General features: G+C 45.4%; 1 protein-coding gene across 10 annotated transcripts in view; it reads left to right on the top strand.

Moving 5' to 3' along the window:
• Positions 1 to 17,412, top strand: part of BCAS3 (BCAS3 microtubule associated cell migration factor) — a 373,998-nt gene that overhangs the window by 336,850 nt on the left and 19,736 nt on the right. For 5 of the 10 annotated variants that reach the window (XM_069790965.1, XM_069790964.1, XM_069790967.1 and 2 more), the window contains one exon: positions 13,127 to 13,294. The exons of 1 other annotated variant lie outside the window; for it this stretch is intronic. In XM_069790965.1, coding sequence (XP_069647066.1) covers positions 13,127 to 13,294 — 168 coding nt within the window. Of the gene's footprint in view, positions 1 to 13,126; positions 13,342 to 17,412 lie in introns of all 10 variants that reach the window. 4 more of the 10 variants (XR_011326035.1, XM_069790972.1, XM_069790971.1 and 1 more) reach the window with 2 other exon arrangements.

Below are 17,412 nucleotides of genomic sequence, written 5' to 3' on the forward strand. Positions count from 1 at the left end.
TCCCCTTGGACAGCTTCCACCTTTGAGCTTGCCCACTGTAGGAAATACTTCTGCTTGTATTTATAGAGCCACATCATCAGACCTGATGCATCCCTCTTGTATCTTCATTAGCCGCTACCTGGCACCCGCTTCCTCACCTCCTTGGATTTGCTCCTCTGTGGTTTGAAAGCGAGTTTTCCCCCCCGACGCTTTGTGCCAAGGCTGCTTGTAGATGGCTTTGTGCTGATGGGAAGATCGTTAGGACACAAGGCTGGGACAGTGGTTGCTCCCATGGACTCGCAGATCATCGCTCTGCTGACGAAAGGGAGGTGGCTCAGCAGGCTGTCAGAAAGCAATCCCCTCGGCGAAACGTCTGTAGTTGCACGCATAATTTTAGACTGGAAAGGGTGTAGGATCAGCTTTTACCTGAGTTATAGGATTCTCCCTAATAATCAGATTTCTTTTCCATATTAAATTCCCCAGAAACTTGTGATTAGCCCCACTTCTCAGAGTTCACAGCGGCTTAATTCTACTGTAAAACTGTCAGCAGTGATTTTCTTTTTTTAAGACGGATTTTGGTTCTCGTACAGAACTACTTCTTGCTAAATTCCTTTTCAACCAAACACACTTGTCGTTTCTCCGCCATTAAAGACGATAAACTCCATCTTTGGATTTTTACATGCTGAACTTAGTTTATAACGATAGATACTTGTTTATAACACACTGAAGATTATTGTTAGCTTTCTGCCATAAAAATTGGAATCTTCCCTTTTGATTCATAGTTATTAGTAGCAGGTTTATCCTTTCAAATACGTACAGGCTATAATTTAAGTGGTATATTTATTGTCCACAAGAACAGTAGTCTGCAGCTCTCAGAATCCATCTTGCCTCGGCAAGCAGCATGGTTATAATCATCAAACTGTTCACATGGAGGAAAGCTAGTTTCACAGAAGGATTTAGGTATTGCAACCCAGAAGGTCGCAGTACCTGGGTTTAGATGCTGGGGTCCTTGGGGAGAGACGGGCTTTCCTCCCCCGGCCGCCAGGGCTGCACGTAACGGGGCAACTCCATCTCTGGGGGTGAATGGTCCCGTGTTTGCCGGGGTGCTTAAGGCAGTTAGTACTATAAAGTTTATTTAGAGGGTGCTATAAAGTGCGTGCAGAGCTGACTGGCTGAATCAGGCCCTCCTGGGGAAGCAGGCAGGGAGAAACACCCACTTCCATCATCCCAGATGTGCTGGGAAGGGGCCAAGGTGCTGGGATAACTGGGGCGGTTCTTCCTGGATCCAGGGCAATCTGCCAGACAGAGATGGGGCCTGTGGGGTCAGGCAAGGATTTAGGGCATCACGATTTGGACTTCCAGACACTGCAGTTTCTCCTTCATCCCTCTCTCTGTACCTGATACCTTTGGGCTTTGGGTGGCTTCTGGTTGAATAGTTAATCCCAAATTATGTTGTAGGTTGTGTTGCTTCATAAATCACAGCAAAGCATGTCCTTGCCATCAGCGCTCCAAAATAGGTTTTATTGAAGGAAGAAAAGAGAAAATTGACTACAAAAATCTCGTTCTCGTGCTTCCGAGTTAGAGAACGCTGCATTTCATAAATTAACAGCACAGCATGAATTACCAGACTTTCCTCTTACCCTTGATCTTTTTTTGCGTTTGTTTGGGTTGATGCACCCACTTCTGTCCTTTTCTGCTTTTGTGGGAGATCCGTTTATGTGAGCGATACAGATGAAAGTGTACGGCTGAAGCAGTGAGGCAGTTCCCCAGCGGGCAGCAGCCGGCAGGACAGAAGCCTGCAGGGGATGAGGGATGTGGCACGGTCCCTTCGGTCAGCATCTCCGCTGGTGTACGTCAGCCTCGGTCGTCTGAAGTCAGGGAGTTTTGCCGAGCATCTGGCAGCAGACTTTAACCCAAATGGTCATCTACCATTTATTGAAAAACCTGAGCTTTCTCATAGGCGGTGATCTGATGAGAGAAGATGGAGAAATTCCAAGATAAGGACATTAGTAAGAAAAATGTTAATTTTAATTTGTGCCCGTAAGAATAATGCCCTATAGGCACACCCTTCTAGTCACCTTTCGTGATTTCTGTAACAGGAGGTCAGAGTGCTGTTGTCAAGTAAAAAAGTGGTGGTGATATTCAAGGCAGTCAAAGTCCTTGTATGTCTGGTTTTTTTAAGTAGTTCTTGCTTATTCCTGAAAGCTTTGCTTTTAGCCGTAAACAGTGAGCCATCTTTGCCTAACTCCTGTTCGCATTTGGAGTTGTTACTGCAAATTGCCAAGTGCAAACATGAGGCCTGCAGAAGGGTAAATCTCCTGCCCTTTGAGTACAGTCTTTGCTGAGGATGAGAGTGAGATGAGTTAAATGACCGAAAGCCTTAGGCTAGGACATGCCAGTTGCAATAATTTTTTCACTCCATCATCTCACCTTGCAATGTCGCTCTGCCTTATCCAGCCACCAGATGTCTGACGGATAATGTAAGTGACAAGGGCAAAACCTCCTCAATGTATGCAGAGGAGGACTTCAGACGGCGAGGACGGGTGTGCTGGCTCCTGACCAGCTGGGTCCTGCCTGTCCCTTCCAAAGCCTGCCTGGCTGGAATGAAATCCTTGGACAGGATTTGGTAGGAGATCAGACCTTGGTACTGCGAGTCACCAAGTGCTCTGGCCCCGCTCCAGCAGCACACTTAAGCACACACACTTAACTTTCAGCATATATACACTACCATTGAAGTTACTGTGGCTGTTTGTATGCTTAAAATTAAGTATATGCTTAAGCTGGCTTGGAACCAGAGATTTCAGTGCTTTGTAGGTCCAGTCCTTGCTGGGGCTTAGATAACTAGCTTGTGCAACTTGGCACATGCTTTTAAATGAATTCAGAATCGAGCCAAAAGAATTTATCTTCTTAGACTTGGAAGGCTTACAGGGAAAGAAGTTTAAAGTTTTTTGAATTTTTATTATTTTCTAAACATAAAATTTCACATTTCTCTGTAGTCCTTAAAGAAACAGATTTTCCTAGTGTTCTTGGAGGGATCCACAGACTTGGAGTCAGCAATTTCCAAAACACCCAGAGCTGATGTAAAGGTATGTGGGACGTGCTGCTTGGCCGGGGCAGGACTTGGTGGCTCTGGAGGTCCCGTCTGTGTTTTCGTACCTTCTAGGAAGATGTGGTGTTGCACTGGGTCGTCCTCAGACACAGGACTTCTTTTTGGACAGCCCTGGCACAGACTTGCCCAGTGACCTTGGGTGAGCTACTTAAACCTTGATGTTCCAGCTCTTCCCCGGTGTAAACAATGAAACTCTTTATATCAGCACTGATAACTCATTTTGCCTCAGCTAAGATTTTGGCCCTCTAGGTGTGTTTTGCAATCTCTTCTCCATTCCCTGATCTTGGTCACTCAATTAATAAGTAGCAACAGTGAGTTCCCAAACCAGTTCCTGATGAGCAGCTGCTCAGCTGGCCCGAACACAAACATTTCCATCGCTCTGGTTTAATACCCGAATCCATCTCGTGCTGTTTGTGAAATACATTAAAATACTTGTAGGGAAGTTGTGATTACAGCAGGCTGTGCTCATAGTATTAGATATAACCCTAATAAATTGAATGTTAATGCAGTGAGATTTGCTGCAGAAAGTGTCAGAAGGTCATCGCTCCTCTGTTATTCCCTAAGGAAAAGCCAGTTACAGCATAGGTGTATGGGAAGGAGTTACATTACTGACACGGAAACCCCTGCTATAAATGTCTCAAAAATGCTAATTCCTACCAAGCAGTTGCAAACCGCAGGTGCCTCGTGCTTGCGAACGCTGCAGGCGGCTTTGGAGCTTTGGGCTGGCGGCAGCGGGCAGGGCACGAGGTGGGCAGGCGAGAGCAGGAGCCGGCACGCTGCTGTGCACGTGCCGGGCAGCGACCGGCAGAAAATAGAAGTCACCCTGCGAGCTCTTCCCAAACACCCAGCGAGTGCCTAGTATTTGCAAGTGAGATTTATTTATCCTGTGTACAAGTAGTTATTAGACAGTAGCTTGGAACCGATGCGTACATTATCTCAGAGTGAGGTAAGACAAATAAATTACAAGTTAGAGGCCCCGAGTGGGATTAGTGATGCACCTTAGGAAAATATGTTGGTTTCTGTTTATATGTCAGCTGGGTTGTGAAATGTTTCATCTGGAAAAGGTGATATGAGACCAGAGAAACATTTGCTCTTATAATGCAAAAAATATTCCAGTTTCATTCTTAAACTGGTTGCCAGCGATATAAACCAAATTTCACATTTCCGGACCTTCGCTGGCTGCTCGGCCACTTTCCTGCAGATTCTCTTCTGCGAGTTTTCTCCTAGCTGATAAGAAACTGCCCCGTTATCTCCCCTTGTTTGTGAACATTCCTCTGCGTGCATAAGACTTGCAAAGGAGAAATTCCCCAAAGCCCAGCAGAAGTCTCTGTCTCTGGTAGCGGGAGGACGTTGGGAGTGCTCGGGCAGGGTTTCGGGCGGTGTGCCGGGTCACATCCCTCCGTGCAGCTCCGTCCAGGCGGGTCTGTGACGGGGAAGCCTTCGCCCCTGCTTTGCAGCGGGTTGAAGATTCGGTATCCCTTACCGTTCAGCTGCGGTGGAGCCGTACCCACGATGAACTTGGCCTTTCCAAGCATTACACTCTCTGTTTCTATTACACAAGAAAGGGTCTCCTATTACAGTTTGAGTGATATATTAGTATATAGCACAGTTCCAATGTTTTTTCAACACTAAGATTTTTTTAATTCAAATGAAACAATCAGAATTAAATTCCTTGGCTCAGACAGTTACCACTAATTCTCAAGCAATATGACAAATCCACACTTGTGTCTCAAAGTGTAACATAAGATCTCAGTTATCCAGAAAACCCCGATGAGTTGTCAGATCTTTCCTTACTTGTGGGTAAATATGAGCCTTTTGTAATCCATTATGTGTCCTTTGTACGTATATATGTGTGCATTTGCACATGCCACGAGATTGATAATAAGCAAGATAAATCTTGCTGTTTTCTTAGGGGAAGTAATATATTACTTAAGTCCCTCCAGTGGAATTGGCATATTTCTACCTCACAAAGTGAGCTCGCTACGACAGGGTACGCCTGCAAACCTCATCCAAAGAGTTCAGAAGTGACTTGGCATATAAACAAATAAGCAAATAAGGATCGTTATGTAGTGTCATAGAAATACCAGATGTATCCTTCCTGCATCTTACACGGCTTTTCCCAGTGAAGCCAATACAAAGACTTCAGCCTCATAAAGTCATAGCTTTTATTCAGATGAGAAGTAGAACAAAATAAAGACTCATCTAAAAAAGCCTCCACTGAGATTTAATGGAATTCATTGTGTGTTTAAATTTCCTAGGCATTCTTGAAAATCTCAATCATCTTACTGTAAGCTTAAGTAAGTCGTAGATCTTCAGAGAGTGGGAAACTATACTAGGAGGAAAAAAAAGTTACTGGATTTTCTAATTTTAACCAGGACTGAGAATTATAAGTATGTGAATACCACAAGAAAACATTTCCAACCTTGCAAAAACTAAAAAGTGCTGAAGATCTTTTGCGAATCCTTTTTTAATGAAATTTCCAGACCTAGGGGTTGAAAGAACATCAGGTGAAGTTTCTGCTGTGCAGAATCGTACCTGGTAACGCACACCCACCCCAACTGCCCCGCGTTGTGCAGAACTCTCTGTTCTTCAGGATATTCTACTTTATGTCAGGATTAAATGTAAAGAAACGTTAATCTCTAAGGGGGCTTGGGGCTGATCGTAGCATTCCTGATTTTTTCCAGGCATTCTGATTCTGCAAAGCTGTAAAGAGTTAAACTATGCAAGAATCTTGCTATTCAAGGGAAAAAAACATTTTTTCTTGGAAATTGGTTTTATTATGAGGGGGTATTTTGTTTGTAAAATCATAATAGCATCCAGTTATACTGTAGTTTCCATCTCTTTTGGCTTTTAGACCGCTAAATAAATTGCATTCAGTATTGCAAAGAGAGCACGAATACGCTCATATTCTATTTTTCAGCGCACTCTATTCCTTAGGTTGTAGCTGAGCTGCGCCTTCCCCATCGATGCCTGCAGCGCACGGCGGCAGCCGCCTGTGCCCACAGCGGAGCCCGCGCTCGCCCCCAGCACCTTGTACTTTTAAGCAAGATAACAAAGTCCTGTGCTTCTGGTACTGCAAAACCGCGGCGTGAATTCCCCCGATGACACCAAAGGCGGATTTTTTGCGTTTTGTCTTTTTAAGTCCTGCTTTGGATGGATGTCACATCCCTGCCTCCAGTTTTTAAACCATCCCGTCTCTCTCGCGTGTCCTTTTGCTAACCTCCGCGCCTCTGGGGAAGGCAGGAGCTCGGCCAGGGCTGCAGGAGCCCTCGGCGATGCTCGGGGGGCTCTGGGGGGCTCGGTCCAGCTTTTGCCAGCGCGGGGCTCAGCGTCGGTGCTGTGGTGACGCTCGGGTCCCTCGTTTGGTGGCCAGGTGTATTACCAGCAGGCTGGTGTGAAACTGCAGTTTGGATGGCATCTACCGGAGTCACAGGGAGCATTCAAGGCGAAGGCAGAGTTTAATAAATATACTTAATCATTTATTTTTTGACCTTAACCCAGACTCGTACTCAGACACAGAAAGCGGAGAGTTGAAAACGTACTTTGTCAAGGCTCTTTTGGCTGATGCAGTGGTAAAACAGGGCAGCCTTGCTCTGAGGAAAGGCAGATCCTTCAGAAAGGAGAGTAAAAGGTCAGAACTAATCCAAAAGGACAAGCAGTGTATGTCTGTGTGTATATTGGGTTTCACATATGAAATCCAGTCATGATAAATCTGATGGCTTTAGAAACATCTACTTTGATTAATGAAAACATAGTTCCCATAGACCATGGGTTTCATACTTCAAAGTTCTCCTGGATTTAGGACCTTAGGTTTTGCTTATTCATATAACATGCAGGAAACTATTTTTAAATGAATAAGGGAGTTTAAAAAAAAAAAAAAAAAAGACAAATGTTTCAACATCGGTGGTACAGATAGACTGGATAATAAGGAGCAAAATTAACAAACAACAGACATTTTATTATGCATTTTACAATAATGTTTACATTCTTTCCTCTATATTTGTTTTTCCTTGAAAAGATTTATGTATTTATAAAAATATCTCACTGCTCCAGCTCTGAAAATTGCAGCCTCGCTCACATTCGAAAGCCTTCACGATGGCTGTGATCGCTGGCTACGTTCCTAATCATCTGAAACGCTTCTCCTGAGCCCGCGGTTAACCCCTTGCGCGGGACCGGAGGAGTCGGCGTTTGCTGGGGCGGCGAGGAGGAGGGCGAGATGGTCCGGCACCGCTCTGATCCTGAACGTCGCCATCCGTCACCTCGGCCACTGTCCTGAGCTGGGCAGCAGGAGCGCGTGGCCGCTGCCGCCTCGGCCGTGGGCGATGGTGGGGCAACCTCTTGCCCGACCGTCGGCCCTCGTGCCGGCAGAGCCGCTGGGCACAGGGGCTCCCGGGCCACCCCGCCGCCAGGCTTGCTCCTCCCAGCAGCTGCATGTTTGCTTAAAACTCATTTAGAAGTAATGACAGAGGAATAAACAGTATTTTTGTTTACAAGTCTGTAGTGCACTGAGGAGAGGGACGCAGGAACCTCTCGGTCTCCCTTAGCCAAAAGTTCAAAGGGATTTGAAAGTGTTCGTTGCCTGTGGGACTGGGTACCCCGACTGAAGTCTCCATTAATTAAATGCACTCGCAGGATACAGAGCTGGTGAGTAATGTCCTGTTTATAGCAGAACTGTGAGCGATTCTGGAAAAAAAGAAACTCCGTGGGAGGGAAGATGACAGGGAAATAGAGTTACTCACAAAGGCTGTAGCTCCTGCCATCGTTTCCAAAGGCAATAATTAACAGTCACACCTCGATTTAACAGCCGTGCACGGAGGTGAGTTGTTGCAAAGTCCGTCACACGTTAAATTGGCGTGCACGTGCCGTGGGAGAGCGGGAAGGCAGCGTGCGAGCTGTGCGTTGGAGAGGATCAGCAACGTGTGCTGCCAAGCACGGGCACGCGTTCAAAAGTCAGATTCGGGGCAGGTTGGGGAGATGCCGCTTCCTCCACACCTAAATAAGGCGTTTGCACAGGTCCCTGTTCAAGCACGGAGAGCCGCTGCTTTGCGGCATTCCCCCTGGAGTAACAAAGTTATGGCGTGGAAGCGAATTGGCAAACCCCGTAGGAAAGTTCAGCCCTTAATATTTCAACGGGGTATGTTACAATTTGACTCACTCCTTTGGGCAAGGAATTTCCACGCGCTGGTCCCTCACACGCCCATGGGGTTCTCGCTCCCGGCCGAGGCTTTTCCGGGCAGCTCTGTCGTACTCAGGCTGCGGTTACCGGTATGTCCTGTGCCGAGCAGAGCGGGACTCCCTTCAAAGTCCGCTCCTGCTCCTGAAGGGGCCAGAAAAGGCAGGGGCTTGGCAATGGGCAGCCCCTCCTCTCCCTCCGAGAGCATCTTGGTCGCGGCCCAGGGTCTGCCATCGCCAGGGGCTGAGCCCCCGTCCCTTTCATGAGAAGGATGCATCTTTTATCGGTTAAAATTGGCAGGTCATTTCCTCTCCTATTTACTCTGTTATTTTTGCTCACACGTATGTTGCAATATGCAAGGTGAGGCTCAAAACTGTCAAGCTCTTTAATAGAACCGTTACTGTATTTTTGGAGAACGTACTCTTTTTGATTTACTGTTCCTTAGAAGACAGGAAATGGAGCTACTTGATTTCATATTTTAAACAAAGCCGTCCAGAGGTTTAATGAAAAAAATTTCCCCTGGCTTTCGAATTAAAGGGCCATGGTGAAAGATTTAGCTTAGCTATTTTGACTTAGAAAAATAACACACTAGAAGCATTAAAATATTTTGTAAAAATACTTTTTACTACTAGATTTTTCAGAGAAGAAAATAAGCTGCTCTGGTTTTCTCAGTCTTGGTTGGTAGGGCTAACTGTGAAATGAAAGGACACTTCCAAGGTTTGGGACTTTTTTTTTTTCTTTCTGTAGAATTTATTTTCCTTTTATATTAAAAGCCTTGAAACAATTGCAATGCAAAAGACAAATCCAGCGCTTCCAAGCAGGGTAATTTGGTGAGTAATAACAGAAGCCTTTGCCATTAATAAAATGCAAGAAACGTTAAGCAGAAAGACGGGTGGCCTGATTCTGCTCCATCCGGTGGCAGTGTGAGTAAAGGGCAGTGCTCGTGGGGAGGCAAATGTCAGTGGAAGGACAGAAGTGGGAGATTGGTATCAGGAGAAAATTAAAGTTTTAATAGGAAAATCCTGCGTGTGGAGCAGAATTAGCTTGGAGTGTTTGCAGCAGTGTAAAACTAAACACGCTGGAATTGCAAAACAAAGCACTTTCGACCTAGATGTTCAAGCCAAGGTTTCTGCTTGTTCCATTTGGTTTGATTTGGGGTTGTTTTTTATTTGTAGTGCCGTGGGTCTGGGACGGTGCTTGGGCATCACACAAAGGAGGCTGATGGTCTTAATTTCCACCCAGAATTTACTGAAGAATTTCATCTTCAGAAAATAAGGGGAGAAGTAAATGTTCTGCTAGATCGAAAGCACCACGCGATAGGATGAAATATTGACACAATTTTAAGTCAGTGGGATTTTTTTCAGTGATTTAATGAGGTTTCACCAGGATTTCACTAGTAATTGCTTGACTAAAATAATACCTAATTTGCTTCTTTCTCGAGTTGTTTCTAAATGAATTGCTCTGTTTAGGTGCAACCTGTTCCGCCATCAAAGCTGTATCAGGTCTGGGGGACAGAAGAAAGGCTAGGCTTCACACATCAGGGTCTGATATTGGTGGCTGTCAGTAGGATTTCAGCAGTTTGTCAGTAAAGGCACGGGGCGAAGCCTGCCTTCTCTCAACCCGTCCGTAATCCCTTGAATCAGCAGGAGATTTCTTGGCTGCCTTGGTCCCGCAGTTGCATTCTGGCTGCGGGTTTGGGGGGGGTTTGAGAGCAGGATGCTCCGCTGAGGTTTATTTGTAAACTTCTCTCTGGCTGACGATGGGGAATTTGATACATTATCAACCAAGATACTAGGATTGAAAAGGGGAGAGCGAGGCAGCCAGAAAGAGATTACAATTTAATAAATAGCAGAGATATGGTGAGCTCCTATCAGTGTAAGTTTAATGCTATTAGCTTGTGTGCCGTTGGTAACGATGTATGTAGGGCAAAGCACCCAGAGGCTCCTGGGGAGTAACCAGCCCATCTGCCATTTCATGCACTTCACAGAAGAATTTTCCAAGGTGTAAAAATACCCAGGATTTAATTCTGCCTTGAAAACATTATTTTACTTTGATACGTCTACTGTCTGCCGGTGCAGTGGCAAGAAGAACGGGAAGGTCCGTGACAGTCAGTCTTGTTTTTCCCAAAATGGTTTTGTCTTACATCAAAGAGGGATAGAGCCAGGGGTTTATGGTAGGAAAGGACCTACCTGTCCAAGCAAGGTCCCGTTTTCTACCCCCACGCCCCGAGTAACCTTGGTCACGCATCTGCGTGTTCAGCTTTACGTGGAACCCATTTTATCAATGCGTATATTGAAATAAGGAGGAATTTGTGGATTGCACTGACCTCCTCTGCCCCCGCCGCCCCTTACTGGCAGGCAGGGTGATCACCCGCGGGGTACGGTGGTGGCTGGTGAATCATAGCTGGATGCCGGGACGTGAATCGTATTGCCAGCTGTGTACTCCTAACGTGGAGGAGGAGTGAAAAGGGAGGAAAGATAAAACTAGAGCTTCACCAGCCTTACGGGTTTTTTTTACAGGAAAACTTTCTGTGCAGTTAATCCCTCTAACCTGCATTTGCATTAACACTTGCAACCTCACACGTTGCTGCTAAGAAGTTTTGGCAGCTCTTGGCCCTGATCGCGGAGGTAACGCTGCACTTGTCTCCTTTGCTCTCACTCAAGTATCTCAGGAGTCGGAGACCGGCGCTCTATGAAGTTTCTCCCTGTACACATATGCAGGCATCTTGGCAGAGCTTCAAAAGCCATTTGCCTTATTATTCATATGTCTGCTTATAGGAGCAGAAATGCTCCCATTTCTCACTTTCAGAATAAGGGCAGACACTAGTAAAGAAGAGATTTCTCATCTCTGGCACAACCCTGCAAACCTGGGGGAGCTCATCGTCTCCCCGCTGCCACCCTGGGGTTTGGGGATGCAGGTTTAAAAGCCCCCCCCCCCCAAGAGCTCTCCAGGTACATGAACAGCCCTGTCAGAAACAACTGAAATTGGGGGGGTCTCGGAGGGTATGCGGAGTGGGGGGTCTCAGGGTCGCATGAAAGCGCAGAAGGATGACTTGAAAAAAGCAGCTTCAAAAAAAGACCAAATTTTGCTTTTCCTCCTGCAGTTAAGATAGCTGACAATATGGAAACGTTGCAGAGCCTTAAACATCATCGAAATTACCTCGCCTCCTCACTGCATTTTCTCAAACAAGCTTCAAGAACCCTTGCTTTAAAACAAATTAGTGGACCGGAGTAACCTTATAAATCCAAAGACCCATTAAAAGTTGAAATATTTGGTCGTTCCTCCTCTCGGTTTAAACTGGGATTCATCCAGAGTTCAAGTGCATGTATCACATAAGAGCCACGGTCCCATTTTGTAGAGGTCCATTTTAGTGTTGATGGTTTTCTAGTGCCAGGAATCTACTCTGCAGCCAGGCAAAGAGATAAATCAAAGTTGTGCGCGCCGATGAAATTCAGGAGCCAGAAGTCACCATTGCAGCCCATATAAATCCCTGAATGCCAGCCCCGGTGCTTTTGTCCATGCCATTAGAGTTCAAAATTATCTGCCCCTCTTTGCTGATGTATGGATTAACCGGCTGCCCGAGTGTTTACTAACGGTTATCACCCGGTACTTTGGACGTTATCAGAGGAAGGGACGCCTGCCGCGGGGCTTGGTCTCTCACCCTTTCTATTACCACCTGTCAGTGGCAGGGAGTGTGCTGTGAAGCTGTACAGTCACAGACTACAAGTGTAGATAGTTTCTGACGGCTGATCAAAGGGGAAAACCAAAGGCCTGATAACAAGGACGTGTTTCATGTACTTTTAACTTTGAGAAACATTGGCATTTGCATTTTTTCCCCTCGGTAGGCTGGCAGAAACCAGGCACAATAAATGCTGCATATTCAGTTACCTAATAGTTGAGTAAATGGTATGTGCTTGAAGCAACAAAGCGTAACTGTAATCTTGTTCCAAGTGGGAATGATTTAAGTAAGCCTTCGCAGAAGACTTGCTGTATAATAAAGTAGAATAATTTTAATTTGTACTTTGAAGTGATCTTGAATTCAGAATCTAATCTTTGCATTCAGCAGAACATCACACCCTGTAGTGAATGAGGTAATAACTGCAAGTTAAGGAATTATTTTAAGTATCTCTTGTAGGTACGTGCGCTTTGTCACAATAGCCAGCATCTTCAGTAAAGCACTGGCGATGAAAGAGTCTCTGTTAGCTCACGTTTGACCTAAAATTTCACAGTGCGGGAACAGAGAAAATCCACAGATACCCCAGACTGAAAGAAGGGCTCGCTTTTTTCCTTCGGTAGACATACTTCAAACGCAAGGCAGAAAGCAAGCCGTCCTTTTCTCATCAGCCTACCACACAGTTGCTCCTTTCTGCTCAAGAGCAAGGAAGGGATTTTAGCTGAAATTTGTGCCTGTTGGCAAAGACAAAATGACTTAACTGTTTCCATTGTCTGAGATGAGAAGGGTGCTCAACAGCAGCCCAGTGAAAGACAAATCAACTTTAAAAATAATTTCTTGTTGTCTAACGTCTACTTAATAACGTATATACAGTTTTTCAACGTTACGTGTCGTTTACATCAGCGTCATTATGCTGATTTCCTGACTCTCACTAGTGTGAAACCAGAGTTGGGTCTGTATTTTTAATTTAACCTTTTTGCTTACAGCTGCTTGGTCAAAGCCACTGTTCAGTACTTAGGGCTCTGCTTGCTCCTGCTGTGCTGTTAACACCAACAGTTTAACTAATGTGCTGAAATCAGCTTTTCAGGAACTCAAAATGCAAGGGCTTCTTTCTTTCCAGTGCAATAAATAATATGTATGGAAGTAGTTTGGTCCCAGGGTCTCCCAAACATCTCCCATTTGTTTGTTGAAGGTGCCTTCGACCGGAGCGTGACCTTGCTGGAGGTGTGTGGGAGCTGGCCCGAGAACTTCGGTCTCCGTCACATGTCCTCCATGGAGCACACTGAAGAGGGCCTTCGGGAGCGCCTGGCCGATGCGATGTGCGAATCTCCCAGCAGGGACATAGTGGGATCAGGAACAGGTACAAAGAAGAGGTGTGATCAGAGATCACGTACATCTCACCCAATGGTGATTTTTTTTTTTTTTTTTTTAAGTTTTCCTTTTCCTGTTCTCTGTACACTGCCTCTCTGATTAATTAACTTTTACGGGGATCTCATTTCGTGTGAGAGAAGTCATTTATAGAAAGAAAATAGCGGTAGATCACATAAACATAGTCCCAGAAGCCTAAAGTAACTTGAAGAAAAATACCGGCACTTGAAGCTTCCTTACCGTATAGCTGCGACAAGGGCTCTCCTTCCTCCCCTGCCAACTCAGGAGCATCCGAGCCTCTGTGCAGATTGCTGCCCTTGCCCACCCTGCTCCAAACAATGTCATAATCACACACATCCTCATTTTGTGTCCTGAATAGAGCCACTGCAAAGCGCTGGTTCTGTAATCCAAATTAATCCATCTTCATCAGTGTCCATTATATTGATAAATTATATCATCTGTTTAAGTAAATGGAACGGCACGTCAGAGATTATGCTGCTCAGAAGGGGCCCAGTGGTAGGAGATGCTCAGAAACGTTAAAGCGCAGTTATTGCGGTTTTATTGTCTCCATTCATTTTGACTTGTTTTAAAAAAACGCCCTCTAGTAAAAGGACTAGGCCCATCTTTGATCCACGCACCATTTCTGTTGTGACCAGCAGCTAATAGGAACGGTGGCTTCTGACATCAGCTGCCAGCTCGCTTGTCACTCTCCTGGCAGCTTGCCTGGGAAGGAAAAAGAGGACAAGCTCTAGCAGAAATGTACAGAAACACCAACCTACAGACATCACAGGGAGGCCGTGCAGACCAGAAGCTGTCTCTTCCTTCTGCCGCTGCCCTCCTATATTGCTGAGGGCCTCGTGCTGCTCTGAGCTCTCCCTGCTCCTGGAGAAGGCTCAAAGACTCTCCCATCAGGGCTCGTCCCCTGCTTTGCTGGTGGGTTGCTGTTGAGCACATATTCCACGGCAGGTCACCAAACCGCTGCTCCCTCCCGCAGTCTGGAGGAGGAGGCTGCAAAGAAGCAGAATTTAAGCCCTTGCCTGTAGGTACAGATCCCAGTAACCAAGCCGCTGAATGGTACGGAAGAACCCTTCATAGCCCAACTTGTCACCTTTCAAACTGTCTTTCCTCTGGCTTCCGTCTTGAAAAAGATGGAGTCAAGGGATGGTTTAAGATTTGATATTAACAGAAAGAGTTGGTTGAACACTAAGTACGGGTCTCAGTTACAGATCTGGTGCAAATTCTCACCAGCTTGTTGCCTCGGATGAGGCATTTAACGTGTCCGTGACTCCAGTGCTCCGTCACTGCAACGAGGATAGAGATGCCTCGCATTGCCGGTGTGGAGTTTAATCAGGTCATGTCTGTAAAGGGCTGTGAAGGTGAAAAAACAGGCTGTGAAAATAGACAAAGGTACATATTTCATCACTTATTGACCCATACTGTGATGTGAGTGAACTTCGGGATGGTATCCGCTTCCAATAACAGGTCAGCTCCCCTCAGGCTGTGTACATTAGGGGAGAAGTGAGGGGAATACCTGCTCTGAAAGCTGAAGCCATCTAGACATGCCAAATTAAGGTGACTGACTGCTCCAGACACTTGACTTTATATTATATTGTAAACCGAGAACAGTGTCAGAGAAGAGGTCTGTATTTTCCTTCCATTTTCGCCAAACCCAGCCGATAGCAGCGAGTGCCAACTTCTTTGGCATAAGATGAGGCTCACAGTACTGCAGGTGTAAAGACAGAAAGCAACTGGTTATAGAGATGCCATCACTGAGCTAAAATTCATCCAAAGAGATTTCTCCCCGCTTTTACTCCAGACACATAAATCTTCATAACGAGGGTAAGATAGGTGCCATCTCAAAGCAGCAAATGTAAGCAGCAGTAGTGAGTAACATGAACATTGAGCCAACTCACCCCATCCCACTACCCTCCTCTCGCTGTCATTACGCTCTATGTTTTCCTGCCTGTTGTGGGATTCTCTCCACCACTAACATACTTTATTCTCAGGTTTTGGGCATGCGGTGACTCAGTGCAGCAGAGAAAACCTAGTGATAAGGCAGTGAACTCCCGTGCCCTTTCCACTTCCATCCCCTAACGGCTCTTGAGCTCTTCTTACCAGATGGCCATAAAAAGTTCTCTCCCGCTTAGATGATACCTGGAAAACTGCACTTGCCTAGGGAGCCGGCTAGCGCTCGCTACAACATGCATGGCTGCACTCGCGGCAGGCTGCCAGCCAGCCATTTGTCAAGCTGTGGAGCACGGTAAAGTGCTAGCATCTGTCTGCTGGTTAATAAATGGGGAAAGATAAGTTTGGAGGTACATTAGCCTTGCTTCAAAGAAGAGGTGTCTTTGTTGGCTCGTAACGAGTAGGATAGTTTTCACTTCCCCCAAAACCGCTTACGTCTTAACAAACCTAGGCTGAACTGAATTATCTTGGAAAAACATGCAGTTTTCTTCCTTGGATTCTCTGCTGCCCACTCACCTCAATGAAATGATAGCAGAGAGTTCAGCAGAGAAGGACACCGTAAATTTGCTTGTTGGTGGTTGATTTATATATTGGTACTGGTTCCAAAGGCAGTGTTTATATTTCTGCGTTGGACTCAAAATTATGGAAGTTATAAACCTCCCTCTAATAATCCTAAAATGACTTACTGTAACTTATGCATGCCTTTATGTTATGCATGCCTTTAACCCCTGTTTGTGCTCCTTGGACTCTCTTCAGTCCTTAAATACATTTTGCAGAGATTTAACGAAACTTGCAAAGTCTTACTCGAACTGAAACATGAATTAATGAAAATGTCTAACTCTGAATGTGAAGATATGTGCATGTGCACTGCTCAGGTCCGCTGTGTGGACAAAGACAAAATGGGCAATAGGGTGGACACTGAGCCTTTATCAAGTGCTCAACTGGTCCTGACATGCACTTAATGGCAAGAGATAAATAGATTCTTTTAATGCCTTAACTGCTAGGACATAGCTGACACGTAGATTTATATAGTAATCAGGGCTGATATGCTGCAGTAGCGCAGAGGAAACGCGTGCTCGTGGTACACAGAGCACTTTGGGGAGTAGATATTCGCAGCGTCTTTGTTTCTTGCCTACCCCGCTGCATTGCAAAGCAGGGTTGGCAACGCCTCGCTGGTTCTACTGGCAGAGGCAGAAATGACCCAAAGGTTGGTTATACAGGAAACGTCAAATTGGAGGACGCAAAAACACGAAGAATAATCCAGCATTTGCAAGGAAGGGGAATTAGATGGCCTGATGGGTCTTTTCCACCTCTGACTCCGACTAGTTGCCAAGGGCTGTCAGACAGTGGATGGGAGAAGAACCAGGTCTGGAAAATGACCCCCCAAAAATCTACTTTCCTTGTGACCTAAATGATAACTCCAGTCATCCAGCTAGTTGACTTGATTGGGAAACCAGCTTTTCTCCTTGTTATCCAATTATCCAGACGACCCATGTCTATCTTAAGTGGAGTCTGCTGTACATAAGCTGTCAGCCGAGATACACATTTAATTCCAAAGAAGGCGTAAATTGGCAAAGATGCAAAAAGATGGTTTTGCTGTTTCAGTTTCTGTCAAACTCTCACCGAAAAAAAAGGTCTACTCACAAAATGTTAGTGGTCAGTGACCTCTTTTGCTTGCAAAGCTTTGTTTTCAAGCAGCTACAATATTTACATTTGCAATATAGTTTCTGAGTATGTGCTGGAGCTTCACATTGCATTCTCAAAAAAAAAAAAAAAAAAAAAAGAAAAAGAAAAGCTAGTATTGTGATTTATGAAACTGTGCTTCCAGGAGACAAATATCTCTGACAATATTCCACTCAAACTGGACATGCAGAAATTGCCAGGCCAGGCAAGAAATCTTTCCCTCCCAAAATGATACTGTAATCAGTAAATCCTCTGATTTATGTATTCCTTCAACAAGTACATTTCTTAAGCTTTCAAATGCATTTTGGTCATTTCTAGGCATAATATTGAAAATTAGGCTATAAGAGGGAACCAGCCTGAGCGACAGGATGGTTTCTGAATTTCATCTGTGGAAGATGATTTCTGTGGCTACCCTGTTTCTGTGCCGTGGGACTTAAGTGTGCTGAAGCCCAGGAGACAGAT

This window comes from Haliaeetus albicilla, chromosome 9, assembly GCF_947461875.1.
Source record: "Haliaeetus albicilla chromosome 9, bHalAlb1.1, whole genome shotgun sequence".
In the NCBI taxonomy this organism is placed as follows: domain Eukaryota; kingdom Metazoa; phylum Chordata; class Aves; order Accipitriformes; family Accipitridae; genus Haliaeetus; species Haliaeetus albicilla.